Raw genomic sequence first — 17,943 nt, 5'->3', positions numbered from 1 at the left:
CAGTTTAAAAATTATATCAGTTTCTCTCTTAGACTTAGACATAGTAGGTGCATACTCATTGATCAGCAAATATTTGAATGTTTATTATACTGTGTAGAACAGAAACTGGGCTAGGGAGAGGATGATCGGTAGACTCTTTACTTGTCCAAAAAGAACATCTATTCTTGTAGGAGAGGCCAATAACTGCCAGTGTTAAGACACAAATGAAGGGTAAAGTGTAGATGAAGCCCTTAAGGTGAGGGGGTGGAAAGGTAGACTGATGGTGCTATTTTAACTAAGAGGAGCCCAGGAAGAGGAGAGGGCTGAATGAATAGGCAGTGCTGGATGGTGCCAGGAACAGTAACCATGATGAGGAATTGAGTTTTATTAAATGTGACTGAGAAATCATGGATTATTTTTGCTTGACCCAACTTTGTATTTTGAGATCACCTTTGCTATTCCTTAAACTCTTCTTTTTCTCTGACTTTAAAGTACTTCAGATAGATTTGAAAAATAAGAGAAACTGGTTTCTTAGCCCTCAATACTAATATCCTTGAGTCTTTCGACAGCAAAGTTCTTCTCAGCTATCCTTACAGGGCTGGGCATGGTGGTTCATATGTGTAATTCTACCACTTGGGAAGCTGAGGCAGGAAGATTATTGTGAGTTCAAGGTTAGCCTGGTATGCATAGTGTACGTGTCTCTAAAACAAGCAGCAAGAGGGTGAAGATTGGGTTTAGTGGAGGGGAAACTACCTTTTTTTTTTTTTTAATTTTATGTGTATGTGTGTATTGCCTGCGTGTACGTAAGCGCACCCATGTCATGCAATGCCCAGGGAGGACAGAAGAGGCTGTCAGATCCCCTGGAACTGGAGTTACGGACAGTTGTTAGCTGCCATGTGGGTGCTGGGATTTGAACCGGGTCTTCTGCAAGAACAACCAATGTGCTTAACCACCGAGCCATCTCTCCAGCCCTGGAAACTGCCTTTTAAGAACAGGTTTTGGTGTGAGGCCCTGGGTTCAGTCCTTAGTACCACAAATGCATGGAGTTAGAGAAGCAGGAGGATTCAGAGAGTTCGGGATTATCCTCAGCCACAAAGTGAATTGAAAGCCATCTTGAGCTATGTGAGTCCCTTTCTCAAAAAAAAAAAAACAACAAAAAAACACTTTTGGCTGACTTAAGTCTATAGTCACAGATATAGCTCAGTGGTAGAGCACTTACCTAGCATGCATAAGGCTGTAGGTTCAATCTCCTGTACCTAAAAAAAAATTAGGTTTTATCATTGCCGTTGTTTTAGCTTAGCAGAACCAAATTCTTTTGGTGGTTTCACTTGGTGATGCAAGTTTTCTATTTTCAGTGAAATTTTCCATGTGTTCCTTAAGTTTCAAGTCTTAAATTGATTACACTTTTTCATAAAATCAGTGACCATAGTAGAATATTGACAGAGTTGACAGAATTGTATGCACATCAAGTGGCTTCTGAGCATACACTCAGCCTTATCTCTGCTTCAGGTCTACAGTGATTCCACACTATGCCAGCTATACTTGGCCATTTCCCCATGTTCTAAATGTTATGTGTCATAACTAGAGAGTGGCCTTTTGTACTTTTTAAAACCTCTGGTTGAGTCCTTTCTCCACATACGATGATTTCTTACTAGATTACCATTCTGTGTATTGCCATTCATTGTTTCTGGTTAGTTTTCTAGGAGGTTGAAGCTAAGGGAAGATTGCTAGCTAGAAGCATGGATCTTTGATTTTCTGAGGCAAAACTTTTTTTTTTGTCTTTTTAAAACAGGGGCTCCCTGTAGCCCCAGCTGGCCTGGAACTTGTTATGTAGACCAGGCTAAGCCTCGAACTCTCAGAGATCTGCTTGCCTCTGCCTCCCAGGTGCTGGCACTAAAGGTGTGCGCCACCATGCCCAGCCAAAACTTTCTACTTTGTGCTCATAGTGAAAAAGGAAAATGGTGCAAGTCCATAAAACTGAAAACTTGAAGGGCTCTCAACATACCTTGTCTCTCTAGGCATAGAGGAGAAATCACCCCTGGGGCTGCAGAGATGGTTCAGCGGTTAACTGCACTGGCTGCTCGTTCCAAAGTCCTAGTTTTGGTTTTCAGCACCCACATGGTAGCTAACAACCATACCACCATGGGCATTGCATGCATGAGAACACTTACATACATGCAAGCAAAATACTCATACACATAAAATATAAATAAATAAATAAATAAATAAATAAATAAATAAATTTTTAAAAAGAAATCACCCCAATATCTCATAGTGTCCCCTTTTTGATTATTTGGACCTAGGCTTTCACTATGAAGCCCTGGCTGGCCTCCAACAAACAATCCTCTTGCTTCAGCTTTAGGAATCCTGGGATTTACAGATATGTCCCACCATGCCTGACCATCCCTTTTTCCTTAAAAGGAACTGCAGTAACTCTTTGGGCTTCCAGTTCCATCTCCATTCTAAGTAGGAAATTCAAGATCCTAGCTTTTAATAGATGTTTAAAGTTGTTGAATAAAAAAAAGAGAGAAAAATTGTACTCAAACTTATTCATAAACCCCTTTGCATATTCTGTACTTGGGTTTTATATAGAGAGAACTATGATGTGTTTGGTTTTTACTTATCAGTTATATCATGTTTAAAATATTACACATGAACTCAGAATTAATAATAAAACATTGTACTTGATTTTGTTTGTGTGTTGTGTGTGTATGTGTGTGCATGTGAAAGCCAGAAGGCAGCCTGGGGTAGTGTTCCTCAGGACTGGTCCATCTTGTCTGTTGAGGCAGGATCTGTCACTGGCCTGGAAGCTGGGTGAGTAAGGTAGGCAGGGAGTCCTAGGGATCACCTGTCTCCAGTGCTGATTACAAGGGTGCACCACCATGCCTGGCTTTTTTAAAAAATTGATTTATTTTTGTTTTGTTTTTATTTTATGTGTATGAGTGTATTACTTGTATATAAGTGCATCCATGTTGTGTGGTGTCCTCAGAGATCAGAAGAGGATATCAGATTCCCTGGAACCGTAGTTACAGATGGTTGTTATCTGCCATGTGGGTGCTGGGAACTGAACCTGGGTTCTCTGCAAGAGCAGCCAGTGCTCTTAATGGCTAAGCCATCTCTCCAGCCCCAGCTTTGTGTGTGTGTGTGTGTGTGTGTGTGTGTGTGTGTGTTTTATGTGTATGAGTCTTTTGTCTGCATGTGTGCAGTGCCTACAGAGGCCAGAGGCTGTTAGATCTCCCAGAACTGGAGTTACAAATAATTGTTAGCTGCCATATGGGTGTTGGGAACCAAACGCCCAGGTCCTTTGCAAGGGCAGCCAATGTAGCACTGAGCCATCCCTCCAGCTTTGACACCTGCCTTTTTTATGTAGGTTCAAACTCATGTCTTCATGTTTATGTGGAAAGTAGTTTACTGACTGAGCTAGCTCCCCAATGTACGTGTGTGTGTGTGTGTGTGTGTGTGTGTTACTATTGAACACTTGATCTTTCCTTTTAGTTAATCAAAGAGTAAAACAGATCTACTTTGTATTTTTACTGTCTGCTGTCCTTGGCTTTGTTATGGGGTTTGGATTCCATGCTCACCATGCAGGGACCTGGAAGATGTTTTTGTTGGTGTTGCCACTATCTTCACATAACTCTGGAGATAGTTGTGTTTAGGACTTTGGGGGTTTGGTTTTTGGAGACAGAGTCTTGCCAAGTAGCCCATGCTAGCCTGGAACTGATGATTGTCTTGCTTGCTTCAGTCTACTAAGTTCTGGGATTATAGGTATATGCTACCACCTAGCTGGGTGGGAGTTTTAATCAAAATTTGCAAAACTTCATGTTGTGAAAGTGACTTTAATTTTCAAAAATTTATTTTTGTAGTTATCATTACAAGTTAATTCAGAAATCTCCAAGTAGTGAAAAGAATTGAATATTAGATGGGATATCCATACTTAACCATTTTGATTGCTCTTATGCCAAATTAAAAAAAAAATCTTACCTTCATTAAGACTCGTCAAATGTAAACTCAGAGCTGCTCTCCGATGATGACATCACCTAGCATCCTCCAAACTTAGAGAAATGCACATTTGTGTGCATTTTGTGTGTTCTATTTTGGCATGAAATGTAAGTCATTGAGGTTGTCAGTTTATGCAACTTGTACTATTTTAAAAGTAGGAATTTAGTTTTTTAATATTTTATTTATTTTATTTTTTCTGTGTATAAGTATATTGCCTACATGTGTGTAACTACACCTGTGTTGCGCAGTGCCCACAAAGGTCAGAAGGGGGTGTCAGATTCCCCTGGAACTGAAGTTACAGACAATTGTTAGTCAACATGTGGGTGCTGGGAATTGAATCCACATCCTCTACAAGAGCAACTAGTACTCTTAACCACTGAGCCATCCCTCCAGCCCCAGGAATTTAGTTTTTAAAGACTCACTCACTAGAATATAAATCTTGAGCTTAAAGATGCATTTCCAGGGCTGGAGAGATTGCTCAGCAGTTAAGAGCACTGACTGCTCTTGCAGAGGACCAGGGTTCGATTCCCAGCACCCACATGGCAGCTACAAAACATCCTTAACTCCAGTTCTAGGGGGATCCGAAGCCCTCTTCTGACCTCCATGGCATTGCACGACACAGGTGCACTCACATACATGCAGGCAATATACTCATAAATAAAATTAAAAAATAAAGTATTTTTAAAAAGATGTATTTCCTTTCCTTTCTCCTTCCTTTTCTTTACTTTTCTCTTCTTTTCTTTGTACTGCTGGGGTTAGAGTCTAGGGTCTTGTGCTTGCTAAGCAAGTAGTCCACATTTGAACTATACTCCAGCCCTGATTCCATGTTTAAAAGTACTTTTGTTATTTTTATTCTGTATGAGTGTGTTGCCTATATGTATATAAGTACACCTGTGTCATACAGTGCATACAGAGGTTAGAAGAGGGAGTCAGATTCCTCTGGAACTAGAGTTATGGACAGTTGTTAGCTGCCATGTGGCTGCTGGGAATTGAACTCAGGTCTTCTGCAAGAGCAACCAGTGCTCTTAACCACTGAGCCATTTCTCCAACCCCCCTAATTTCATTTTTAATACATAATCTGTTATATGTGATGAAATTGTTTGTAGGATAGTACTACTTGATATATGGAAAATATTTGGATTAAATATTTTTTTAGTATTTTATTTATTATTTTTATTTTATGTGTAGAAGTGTATTGCCTGCATGTGTGTGAGTGCACCAGTGTCGTGCAATGCCACAGAGGTCAGAAGAGGGCTTCAAATTTCCCTGGAACTGGAGTTAAGGACAGTTTTTAGCCGCTATGTGGGTGCTGGGAATCGAACCCGGGTTCTCTGCAAGAGCAGTCAATGCTCTTAACCGCTGAGCCATCTCTCTAGCCCTGTATTACATTTTTTTTTTTTTATCTTTTTGTCTTTTTGAGACAGGGTCTCCCTATAGCCCCAGCTGTCCTGGAACTCGCTATGTAGACCAGGCTGGCCTCAAACTCACAAAGATCCGCCTGCCTCTGCCTCCCAAGTGCTGGGATTAAAGGCCACCAAGCCTGGCTCGGATTAAATATTTTTAAAGTCTGTCCTTAATAACGTGTGTCATTGTCTTTAGGATATACTTTCTTAGAAGCTTCCCAGGAAAGCAATATGTAACAAGTTGTACATATACAAGTTGTACAAGTTTGTATAATTCAAATCAGGTTTTAATTCTCTAATTATTATCTCTTCTTGAAATAGTTTTGTTCCCTATACATGATGTTTTACTTTGGCTTTTTCATATATGTGCAAGTGCGTGCGTGCGTGTATGCGTGAGTGCATGTGCCACATGCACTTTTGGCAACCAGAAGACAGCCTTGGCTATCACTCCACAGATATTATCCATCTTGTGTTTTGTTTGTTTTGAGGCAAGGTCTCTCTTTGGCCTAGTAACTTGCCAAGTAAGCTAGGTTAGCTGGCCGGCAAGCCCCAGGAATCTGCTGCTCTGCACCTCCTAAGCTCTAGGGTCGATGCATACATTGCCACACCTTTTTTTTTCTTTCTTAAATGTGAATTCTGGAGGATCCAGCTAAGGACTTCATGATTACAAGGCAAGCATTTTATCAATTGAGTTATCACTTTGACTTTATAGTAGAATTGGTAAAAGAACATCTAAGTTCATGAGCCTGAAATATCGATATGATTTATTTGGGCACTTGTGAAATAACTTGCTAAAATTTGATCTTAAACCTCTCAGTTCTTAAGGTCTTTCTGAACCTCAACCCTAATGAGGCTCTTTTAACATTGTTCAGACATGGATGAGTGTTGGTAAAATGCCAAGAATAAATAACATCAATCTAGCATGTTATCAGTGGCTCAGTTAAAGCAAGTTTTTAAAAAAATGAATTTAATACAGATCTTAACTGAAAAAAAGGTCAAGGGTGTCAGGCCGAATAATAAAGGTAGGAGATAAGTTAACTGTGGGTAGAGGAAATAGTTCAAGCCTGGCTTACAGAAAGAAATCAAATCCCTGCACAGTTGGACACCATTCCTAGCTCTGCGTGGGTCTTAAGAGAAAACAGTAAGTGTGCTTTATACACTGATAGGAAAAGCTGCAGCCTACATTGTGAGCTGACTCCGACAACCACCCAAGCAAATATTTCATTCAGTTTGTTCACTGTCAACAGGCCTGTTGAGTGCTCTTTTATGGTGCCTTATTCTGGATATCTTCCTCCCTCCCTTCCCCCACAGCTGCAAAAAACCAGATGTGCTGGACTTAGTCCAGAAGCTACAGTTACAGAGGCTTGGTTTTTTTTTTCTCAAGTCATAGGATGACTGTCTTTTTTCTTAAGAGGAAGAAAAAGTTTGTGCTGCAGAAAAAAAAAGCTGTTCTATATTGCAGTTACTGTTTCAGTTTTCAGAGACCAAAAAAGCATGCTGCTGCAAACTGTTTTTAAAGATTTTGTATTTTGGAGGGAGGGGGTTGTTGTTGTTTTGGTATTTTTGAGACAGGGCTTCCCTGTAGCCCCAGGTGGCCTGGAATTCACTATGTAGATCAGGCTGGCCTTGAACTCACAGAGATCCGCTTGCCTCTGCCCCCTGAGTCTTGGGACTTAAAGGCATGCGCCACTATGCCCAGCTTCAAAGTTTTTATTTTTTTAAAGCAAGAAGTGTAGCAAACTCTCAAGCTAGTCATTTGTAAATCTTTTACGTCCTAGCAAAAATACTAGACTTTTCTCTCCACTGGTTGACTCCACCTGCCAATCTACCACATTGTGTATTCCAAGTTCCTTCATGCTTGCTTGAGTGGAATATCATACATAGCTATAAGCCTATAAGAGATGTAGTGAGACTGAGGAAAGCAGCTAGAAGATGCCATCTGCGTCCTGAGTGGAAAGAAGAGCCAGATTTTGCCTTCTGTGCTGCCATCAAGATCACGAGAAAGCCAGGCCTGCTGGGATTCATCTACTGAATGCAAACCAAAAATGCATGCATCCAGATATCCAATCCCTTTTCTTTTGACTCTCTTTTCTCTACTTCTTACTGAGTCTTTCTTAGAAAAATATTTTGATCCCCCCCCCCCGGCATTCTGTTTCCTTCCGGTTTCGATGTATAAATGTTCTGTCTTAGGGGGTTTTTTTGAGGCAGGGTCTCATGTGGCCCAGGTTGGCCTCAACTCACTATGTAGCTGAAACTGGCCTTGGGCTCCTGATCCCTGCCTCTGCCTCTCAAGATCTGGGATTACAAGTGTGAGCCACCACACCTTGCTAAGTATTTTGTCTTATTTGAAGATTTTGGCTTGAAAATGTTAATAATGTTGCTGTTACTTCATGTTTATTGGATATCTAACTATTTGTTTTGCTGTACTCTGTTAACCTTGAAGGATTTCTCCATGGCTTAGCAGCCATTGAAATAATAAATACACTGCCACAGGTAATGCCTTTGTTTCCTTGTGGCCAAAAATCAGCTCCCATTTCAGCTGTACATAGCAAATCCCACTGAAACAAAAACACAAAGAGCGCTCATATAGAAAAATTCCTGTGTGAACTAACTAGTTGATGCATGTTAGGATTCTGTACCAAATTTCCGTAGTTAGCTTTGATGCTCCGTAGCAATACTACATACTGTTTTGAGTAAATGCTAAAGTGGATTTTTTTACTGAAAGCAGTACTGTAAAAAGAATAAGCTATTATTTGTATAACACAATACGCCACTGCACAGAGTAGAGACACTTGTGATCCCTCATGTGAACATTCTTTAGACTGAGGTGAAATATCAGTCTGTTAGGAAACAACATGAGTTGATGACCAGATGTGATGCAAGCAGGCAGAATCACTCCTCATTTAGCTCCTCAGTGATAGAGCCAGAAGCATTCTGGTCAGGACCCGTTGACAGGTGAAATGGGCCTTCAGAAACTTTCTACAAAGAAAAACTCAGGAAGCTGAGATAACAGGAATTAACCATCAGTCAGAATGAGAATACAGCACAGATAATCATACATTTTTCCAGGGAAAATGCTAGGCTAATCTGGAGTTCTGGTTGGTGATCAGTAGTGGCCAGAGGAGCACAGCAAATAGTGGTTGGTAAGAAAAGTCGGTTCTTCCAGCTTCCAGCTCAGTGGGCTGTGAGTGCACACCTCCTCAACAGGGCCTAATTGTGATGTAGTGTATTGAACAATACACTAAATTATTTCAAGTAAGTCTGCTGGCTAAAATGTTGGCCCTATTTTCTTTTTTAAAAAATATTTTTATTTTTTTTATGTCTGAGTGTATTGCCTGCATGTAGTAAGTGCACCCGTGTTGTACAGTACCCACGGAGGTCAGAAGAGGATGTCAGATGCCCTAGAACTGGAGTTTTGCATGGGTATTAACAACCACGTGGGTGCTGGGAACTGAGCCTGGTTCCTCTGGTAGAGCAGTCAGTGCACTTAACCAACAAGCCATCTCTCCAGCTTCCTGGCTCTATTTTCTTAAAAAAATAGTTTCGGACTTAAAAAAAAAATTAATGCTAAAAAACAAATACTTGGAGAACATTTTAGGTAGTAGTATAGTTACAAACATGGCTTTGCAAGGCAGAGTTGCTGTGATTTGAATTCGGAACTACCAAGTACCAACCTTTTTGTGCCTCAGTTTTCTCATTTGTAAAGCAGGCTAATAGTACAGGTTAAGGATCCTTTATCTTAAATGTTTGAGACCAGAAGTATTTCAGATTTTGTGGGGTTTTTTTGAAACATTTGTGTGTACGCAGTGATACAGCTTGAAGATGGGACCCACATCTAAACTCAGAATTCATATGTTTTTCATATGCACTTTATACACATAGCCTAAATGTATTATATACAGTATTTTTAGTGTACCTCCATTTTGACCATAATCCATTACATCATGTCAGACATGGAATTTTCCGCTGATGGCTTCTTATCAAGAGTCCAAATATTTCAGATTTTAGAGCATTTTGGGTTTTGGATTTTCAGGGTTGTAGGAATGAAGTGCACTAGTATCTACAGTTGTACCTGGCATGTGGTAAGTACTAGGAATTTTTTTGTTTTTAAACAGAACTGGCTTAGTACTTGAATTGAGCATTAAATTTCTGAAGATGCCCGTTTTAAAACTTCCGTTAACTTCCCCTTACATTTTACTTTTGCAGTTCTCAATGCATGATGATTTCTTGGGTTTAATTTGTTTAGATGATGGGTTTATAGAAGCATGTTTGTGGAAAAAAAACAAGCACATATGCGTTCCCTAGTGTATTTTAAATCATTCCCCAAACTAAGAGGGAGCCTTATATATGGAAGAAGTAGCATTTTATCACTCATTCTCCATCAGGAACATAGAGTTTAGAAAAGAAAATGACTCATGTAAATTAAAACTTCTTGAAAATATTTCCAAGTCTGTAAACAAAGTAGAAAGCTTTTAGACCACAAGAAATGACACATATGCCCAAGAGAAGGGAGAAGAGTGTATGCTGTACCTAATGTGCACCCAGCATTTATCAGAGTGGTCAGGTTCTACAGTTATTTTATTTTATTTAGGTTTTCCTGTTTGAAGTATTGTAAGAATCCCCAAGAGATTCTGGTTCAGTATTTTTAATATATTCTCAGGAAACATGTACTTTTAAAAATTGACTTTATGTTTAAGAATCTGCAGTATCCAGGGCTGGAGAGATGGCTCAGTGGTTAAGATACTGGCTGTTCATGCAGAAGACCTGGGTTCGAATCCCAGCACCCATGTGGCAGCTAACAACTGTCTGTAACTCCAGTTCCAGGGGGTCTGACAGCCTCTTCTGTCCTCCGTGGGCATTGCACGACACGGGTGCACTTACCTACATCCAGGCAATATGCGCATACACATAAAATAAAAATAATAAATAAAATATTTTTTAAAAAAAGAATTTGCAATATCCTTTTAACAGGTATACCAGACAATTGATTTAAGGAAAGATTTGCCAAATGATTGGTCTGTGTTCCTGAGACTTTGCTTTCTCACCATTAGAATTAAAGATTTGATCAGAAAGGTGATCTACATCCTAACTCTTGTGGTTTTATAATTCTTATTTCCATAATGACTATGATATCAAAGGAAGATTCCATTATATGAGATAGAATATGGGGTAAGAAAATGAGCCTTCTGTTTACCAGAAAAAAATTAATTCAGCACATTTAAAGCTGTAATAAAGAAAAAGAACTTTCTAATAGTAAACTTACAGTAATGACAATGGAGCATAATAAAATATTCAGTGCTCTAATAGTATGTATTACTTTCTACAGTGTCACTGTTTAAAACATCATTGCTGGACCAATGAGATGGCTCAGTGGGTAAAGGTCTTGCTACCAAATCAATCCCTAGAACCTACATGGTAGAAGGAGAGTACAGACTCCTGAAAGTTTACTCTGACCTCCACATGAGCCCGCACATGGGTACTCACACAAACATACAAAATAAAGAAATGAAAAAAAAATTGTTGCTAATTATCAGTCTTTAAATTTCACAAGTTTACTAAGGTTTTGAGCAATTAAAATTTCTCTTTTTAGTTCTTATTCTAATCTGTAGTAATTCTTTTGCTAGTTGTCCCAGCAGCTGAACATAGTTATCTTTCATACATCTACTATTTGTCACAATGATTTGAATTTAAAAGTTTAGCTAGAGAGACATGTTTGCTACCTGTGAGGACAGTTGTTGGGCATCAAAGAATGTCTAACAATGACCAAGTTAGTATTGTTAGCATTGTTGTATTGCTGAGTCTAAATAGACAGTTGGAAGCTACAGATAAGTGGTTTGTTTTTTTTTTTTATGTCATAAGTAATCCCTAAACCCACCTTATATGAGAGAGTAACAAGTTTTTCTTCAGTTCCACAAAGTGATGGCCAATAACTCACATTAATTGACATTGCTGGTTTTGGGGGGTTTGGTGGGAGATGGGGGGTTTCCTCAGGAACAGAGCAGTGTGGTGTATGGAGCACCAAAGTCATGATGTCAGGACTACTTCCTGTAGACTAATTTAGTTCCTCAAATTTGGCATGCTCACTGACTGGTGTATTTCTGCTGAGCAGAGGATGTCTCTACAATACCTTAAAGAGTATATGGCTTATTAAAGCTGCTTACTGTATGTGCTGTTGTAACTGTGTACTTTACAGATCTAATCATGGTACATGATGTTTAATCTATTTTAGAAACTGGATGGCTTCTACGGGGAGCCAGACCTCTGATATAGACAAGATTTTGGGATTCTTCAGTGATGGTGAACCCTCCACCAAAAAGCCCAGGTAATCAAGAAAGGGAATCAGAGGAACAGAAAATTACTGTTAGTGGGAGGTAAAGAAAAACAGCGAGCTCACCCTGTATTATAGGTGTTTTCACTAATCAATATTGACCTTTATTTTAAAAACTAAATTATTTTTATTTTGAATTTAATTTTTTATTAAGGTAATATATGTGCATAGTTTTAAAGCTAGCTAATTTAAGGCTTAGAATGACATTCCTGAGAGATAAGCATTTTCCATTTTTTCTAATATTGCTATCTGGTTTGGTTTGGTTTGGTTTTGGATTGTGAGACAAGGTCTTGCTGGCTCGGGCTGGCTGGGAATTCCTCCTCCACCTCTCTGATGCTGTGATTCCGAGCCTGCGCCTGGCAGCATGTGTTTTTAAACAATGTGTGTGCACTGCTTTCTTGTCTTCCTTTTTGACTTCCAGTAGTAGAGGCTGAGGGTCCAGTTTGCTTCTGTGACTCTGCTCCCTGTGTTGCTATCCACTTGCTTCACCCTTATCTCCACAGTATGTTATCAGAGTGTTTGATTCAACCAGTTTCTAATATTTACATTATATGACTGTATAAATAGTATTGACAGCTGAGCCTAATGTATTATGATTATTTTGTTTCATGCCCCCCCCCGTATTACTAAAGATTTTCTCAAGTGTTTTGTTTATTTTCTGTGTCCTTTTTTATTTATCCTTAAACACTGTGACAGGAGAATTATCAAATTAAACTATCAAGTTTCTAAATGTTTTCAAAAACATTTGGAAACTTGCTAGTTTAATTGAGTTCGTGGAGTCTTCCTCTAGACTCAATCCTACCCTAGTCAGTTGTTCCTCAATCTCCCGCTTTCTGTCTTGACAGACACATCTTGATGGACTTCTTCAATTTGCTGAAACATACCCTGTGTACTTTCCGTAGTAAGGACACACAGGAAAAGAATTGTTGTAGACATTAAATGTCCTTACCATATACTTATATTTATTTGATGATATGATTAAATATAAAATTTTAGGTAGGAAAGTTTATTTATTTATTATTTATTTATTTTTTGAGACAGGGTCTCCCTATAGCCCCAGCTGACCTGGAACTAACTATGTAGACCAGGCCAGCCTCAAGGATCCACCTGCCTCTGACTCCTCAGTGCTGGGATTAAAGGTGTGAGCCACCACACCCTGCAGAAAGTTTTTTTCTTAGAATTTTGAAGGTGTCACTCATTTCTCTGGTAACTCCTTAAGTATCCCTGCCAGAATAGCTACTCTGTTTTAGCAATTATGTTAGAAACCAACTTAAAGGAGGAAAGGATTATTTTGCCTGTCAATTTCAGAGGTTTTGGTCTGTGGTCTGTTGCCTACATTGCTTTTAGGGTATTATGAAGGTCGAGCATCATTCAAGGAACAGATGGTAGAGCAGAGCTGCTCATCATGACTGCTAGGAATCAGAGCCAGAGAAGGGTCCAGGAACAAGATAAAAAGCTTTGCGGTTACAACTCTAGTGACCCATTACCTCCATTAAGCCCTATGTCTGAGAGTTCCCATCCTCCCAGTAAATGGATTCATCCATCCATGACGTCAGATCCCTTGAACCAGTCACCTTCCAGAAGCCCTCCTCTGACCACTGTTGCATTGGAAACCAAACCTTGAACACTTGAATCTTTTCAGGGATATTCTAGATCCAGATCAATCCTTTGTTTTGTTTTGTATAGTTTTTCATATTTACTTTATGTAATGAGTGTTATCCCTACATGTATGTAAGTGTACCTGTGTTGTGCAGTGCCTATGGAGGCCAGAAGCGGGGTTGGATCCCCTGAAACTGGAGTTATGGATGGTTGTTAGCTGCCATGTGGGTGCTGGGATTTGAACCCAGGTCCTCTGCATAGAGCATCCAGTGCTCTTAACTGCTGAGCCATCTCTCCAGCCCTCAGATCAGTCCTTTGTATTGTGCAACCTCTTTTTCTTGCCTTTGCTCACTAGAAACTTGTAAAGATCACTTTGTTCTCAGTAACATGAAATTTTATAATACTGTATCTTCTTGTGAGTCTAGATAACTGTGGCACTTTCTAGCTAATTCCTGCTAACTTCATTTTGAAACAATTGTCTTTTGACAATTTTTTGACTTTTTTGATACCTCCGATTAAACTTTTTCCTTGTCTTTGTAGAACTCTTCTTGTTTCGATGATGGACCTTCTGGATTAAGTTATGAATTTTCTTATGTTTCTCCCCCACACGACACCTTGATAGGGTCTCTGAATTGTATCCCATCCTGACTTCCAACTTGAGCCTCCCTCATTAGCTTCCCTTGTGCTTAGATTATAGGCATGCACCTCTGTAGCTGGCTCTTGTGTTTTCATCTACTTTCTTGTAGATTTTTGGTCTTTTTGAGACAGGGTCTCCCTGTATCCCCAGCTGGCCTGGAGCTCACTATGTAGATCAGGCTGACCTTGAACTCGCCTGCCTTTGCCTCCCGAGTGCTGGAATTAAAGGCCTGCACCACCATGCCCAGCTTTCTTATGGATTTTTAATTTTTGTTATGTTTTAAGTTTCTTTTTTTGTTGTAATTGTTTCATTTTGGTTTTTGAGACAGGGTCTCCCTGTAGCCCCCACTGGCTTGGAACTCACTGTGTAGACCCAGCTGACCTCTGTCTCACAGAGATCTACCTGCCTCTGCCCTTCAAGTGCTGGTATCAGAGGTGTACATCACCACACCCCCAGCTTTAATTTTCTTTCGTTTGTTGTTGCTTTGGCTTTTTTGAAGACAGGGTGTCACTGTGTAGCAGGCTTCCCTTCCAGTGTTCCCTTCTGCCTTAACCTCCTCAGTGAGCCCTCTCCACCTGCTAGCTTGTTTATATTTACTTCTCATCATGCAGGCCTTTTGCAGAGGTAAAGTGGCCACAGTTTGTCTGCTCATATTTTAGCTACTACAAAGCCATTGGGACTCTATGTGAGTTCCTAACTGGGTGAACAAAAGTGGATTGATAGATTGGTTTACCCAATGTGGACTGGGTAGTCTAACAATGATTGTCTTCACACTGAAGAGGCTGAGAACCAGGTCTGGCACTGGCCAGGTTGGAAGGCAGAAAGAGCTGATCCTGATGTCCATAAAGAATGGCAACTGCAGTGGCAGTAACAACAAAGTAGACAACTTGAGCAGGGTAGGTAAACTCTACAGCAGATTAGAAGGCCTTGGGAACCTCCTTTTACCTGACTGCATAAGGTGCTATCCACATTTAGGGTGGGTCTTCCCTAAAAAAGCTCTGGGGCTTTTCTTAGTTTATTCTAGATCTAATCAAGTTGACAACATCTTGGCAATCTAATTAAGATTAACCATTCACAATTTGCTAATGAGTTTCCCTCTGAATATTAAGCCTGGACCAAGTTCAGCAGTTGAGGACCTCTCATCTATCTGAAGCTGTGAATTTTTTCTGTAATAATGGTCATTTTCCTCAAAGAGTCCTTCTGTCTCCTGACTGCATGGGTGTAGGGTAGAGTAAAGGCTGAATGCTAGTGTCTGGGAGGCTTGCCCTAAGGGAAAGTAGTTGTGGGAGTCTTAGATTTCATACAGAGATTCTTAATTCCTCCCACCCAGCACTGTGCACATTATTCTCAAATGCAGAATCCTCTGGCTTACCCTTTTGGGAGTGAGGGGGACTTTAGTCTTGAGGGTTCTTGATTGACTGCAGCTGAGTTTCCATGCTTAACTGTCCACCCACCTTCACATGTGCCTGAACATCCCCAAGGTTTGACAAAGGGAACTGAGTTTTACAATACAACTTGTAAAATTGTGTTGCCTTCTGATGTCTATTATCTGCTGTCATCTTGTCCTACCCTACTTTAAACTTTTTTTTAAATTTATGTGTATGTGCCATGTCATGCAATGCCCACAGAGGCCAGAAGAGGGCACTGGATCCCCTGGAACTGGAGTTATGGGTAGTTAGCTGCCATGTAGGTGCTAGAAATGGAACCTGGGTTCTCTCCAAGAGTAACCAGCACTCTTAACCACTGAGCCATCTCTCCATTGGCTCCTATTCTACTTTTTCTATCTGTATACTGTCAACTGTAGCAGGAAGTTACAACCCAGCAGTGCTACCAGTAGCCTGAGAAGTTTAGGGCCCTCCATACAGGTAAAGCTGGGTCCTTGACTACACCACAGAGAAGAATTTTAGGATAAGTTAGAATGAAGGAAGTAAAGCTATGAGTTTATTAAGTAAAGATAAGGATGTTACACAGTTTTTAATTTAAGCATAGGAATTTAGAGAAAGCAAAGAAATGCTTAGGAAAAGGACAGTACTCACCAAAGGCATGAATGTAGGCTTCCCAGAGAGTTGCACTTAGGTGAATTTACATCGGCTATATATATGATTTTATGACTTTCTACAATACATTTCTCAAAGGATGTAATTTACAGTAGAGATTAAAGATTAAGCAAAGCGGGAGCTGGAGAGATGAGACGGCTCAGTGATTAAGAGCACTGGCCACTCTTACAGAGGACCCAGTTTTTGTTTTGAGCCTGTACATGGTGCTAGCAACTGTTCATAACTGAAGTTTCGGGGAATCCAGTGCCGTTTTCTAGCCTCCACGGGCATTATATGCATGAGTGCATTTATTTACATACATGTAGGCAAAACACTCATACACATAAAATTTAAAAAAATAAATAAATAAAAAATTAAGTAAACTTTAAAAGTTAAATAAAATTTGAGCTGGGTCATGAAATGATCCATGCCGGTAATTCTAGAACTTCAGAGGTGGAGACAGGAGGATCAGAAGTTTAAGGCCAGCTTTGGCTACCTACTGAGTATAAAGCTAGCCTGCACTACATGAGACCCTGTCTTAAAACCACCCAAAGTTAATTGAAGTTTCAAAATTAACTTAAATGGAGCTTGGGAGATGGCTCAGTGGTTAAGAACACTGGCTTTTCTTGCAGAGGACCCAGGTTTGAATCCCAGCACCCGCATGGCAGCTAACAACTGTCCATAGCTCCAGTTCCAGGGGATCCGACAGCCTCCTTCTGTCCTCCTCTGGCATTGCACAACATGAGTGCACTTACCTACATGCAGGCAATACACACATACACATAAAAATAATAAAATATTTTTAAAACTTAATTTAAACAGCCCATTAACTTATTTTTCTTTTAGGATTTCCTTTTATAAATGAAATTATATGGTAGTTTTATGAGGTGTTTTGTTTAGATATAGGATTGGGAGAGACTTAGTATTACTGTTAAAGTCAAGGTTACAAACATTCTGGTCTTAAGTGTGTAGTTCATTTTCTGGATTTTTGTTACTGTGTTTCATTGTTGTTTTGAGATAGGTCTCCCTGTAGTCCCGGCTGGCCTAGATCTCTGTATGTAGATCTGGCTGGCCTAGATCTCACAGAAATCTATCTCACAGAGATCTGCCAGCCTCTGCCTCAGGAGTGCTTAAAGGCGTGTACCACCATGCCCAGCTCTTTTGTTGTTTTTAACAACCTTGTTAGAAAAGGGAATGTCTGCTTAATTTTCCCTCTTGGTCTATTTTGCTTCATATAATCTTTAAAAATGACTATTAGGGCCAGCAAGATGACTCAGCGAGTGAAGGTACTTGGTGCCAAGACTGACAACCTGAGTTTGATCCCTGGACTTATATCGTGGAAAGAGAGAACTGACTCCCAAAAGTTGTCTAGCATCCGCATGTGCAGTGTGACACATGTGCACATACACACAAATAATAAATAAATGTTTTTAAAGAAAGACTATTATATAGTGCTTTGGGTAAGAATCATAAATAAAACAATTATAAATTTTTCCTTTTTTAGTACTTTTACTGTAAGTCCTTTTTTATTTTTTTTGTTGTTTTTGGTGGTAGGGGCAATCAATGTTTATGTTTGTTGTTTTTTTGCAGAGTCATGAAGCCAAAACTGGTCTCAAATTTGCTATGAAGCTGAGGATGACCTTGAAGTCCTGATCCTCCAGCCTTTACCTCCCAAGTGCTGGGAATGCAGGTGTATGCCACCACACCCAGTTCTGAATGTCTTAATTAGGAAAAATTCTAACTTAAGCATCTGTATATGTATAGTTTCAAAATTACTTAGAACTGGAAATGTAGCTTATTGGTAGAATGCTTACCTAACATGCTCAAGGGTCTGGGTTTGATTCTGAGTTCTGAAAAAAAACAATTCAAATAGTACAGCAGTTATAAAGTGAAAAATTAAAGTCTTCATTCACCCCTGCCCCGAGTAACCAAGTAATGTATTTACATTTCTTGTGAATTTTT

The 17,943-nt window shown here is 39.7% G+C and overlaps 1 protein-coding gene across 2 annotated transcripts in view; it reads left to right on the top strand.

Annotated features, from left to right (window-relative positions):
• The window catches only part of Fam118b (family with sequence similarity 118 member B), a 58,471-nt gene that overhangs the window by 14,056 nt on the left and 26,472 nt on the right, over positions 1-17,943 (top strand). For both annotated transcript variants that reach the window (XM_008834703.2, XM_008834700.2), the window contains exon 2: positions 11,611-11,703. In XM_008834703.2, the coding sequence (XP_008832925.1) occupies positions 11,618-11,703 (86 nt within the window). In that variant the 5' untranslated portion in view covers positions 11,611-11,617. The remainder of the gene's footprint in view (positions 1-11,610; positions 11,704-17,943) is intronic.

Source organism: Nannospalax galili, unplaced genomic scaffold (genome assembly GCF_000622305.1).
Source record: "Nannospalax galili isolate Female #2095 unplaced genomic scaffold, S.galili_v1.0 scaffold690, whole genome shotgun sequence".
Classification (NCBI taxonomy): domain Eukaryota; kingdom Metazoa; phylum Chordata; class Mammalia; order Rodentia; family Spalacidae; genus Nannospalax; species Nannospalax galili.
This window is presented reverse-complemented; position numbering and strand designations above follow the sequence as displayed.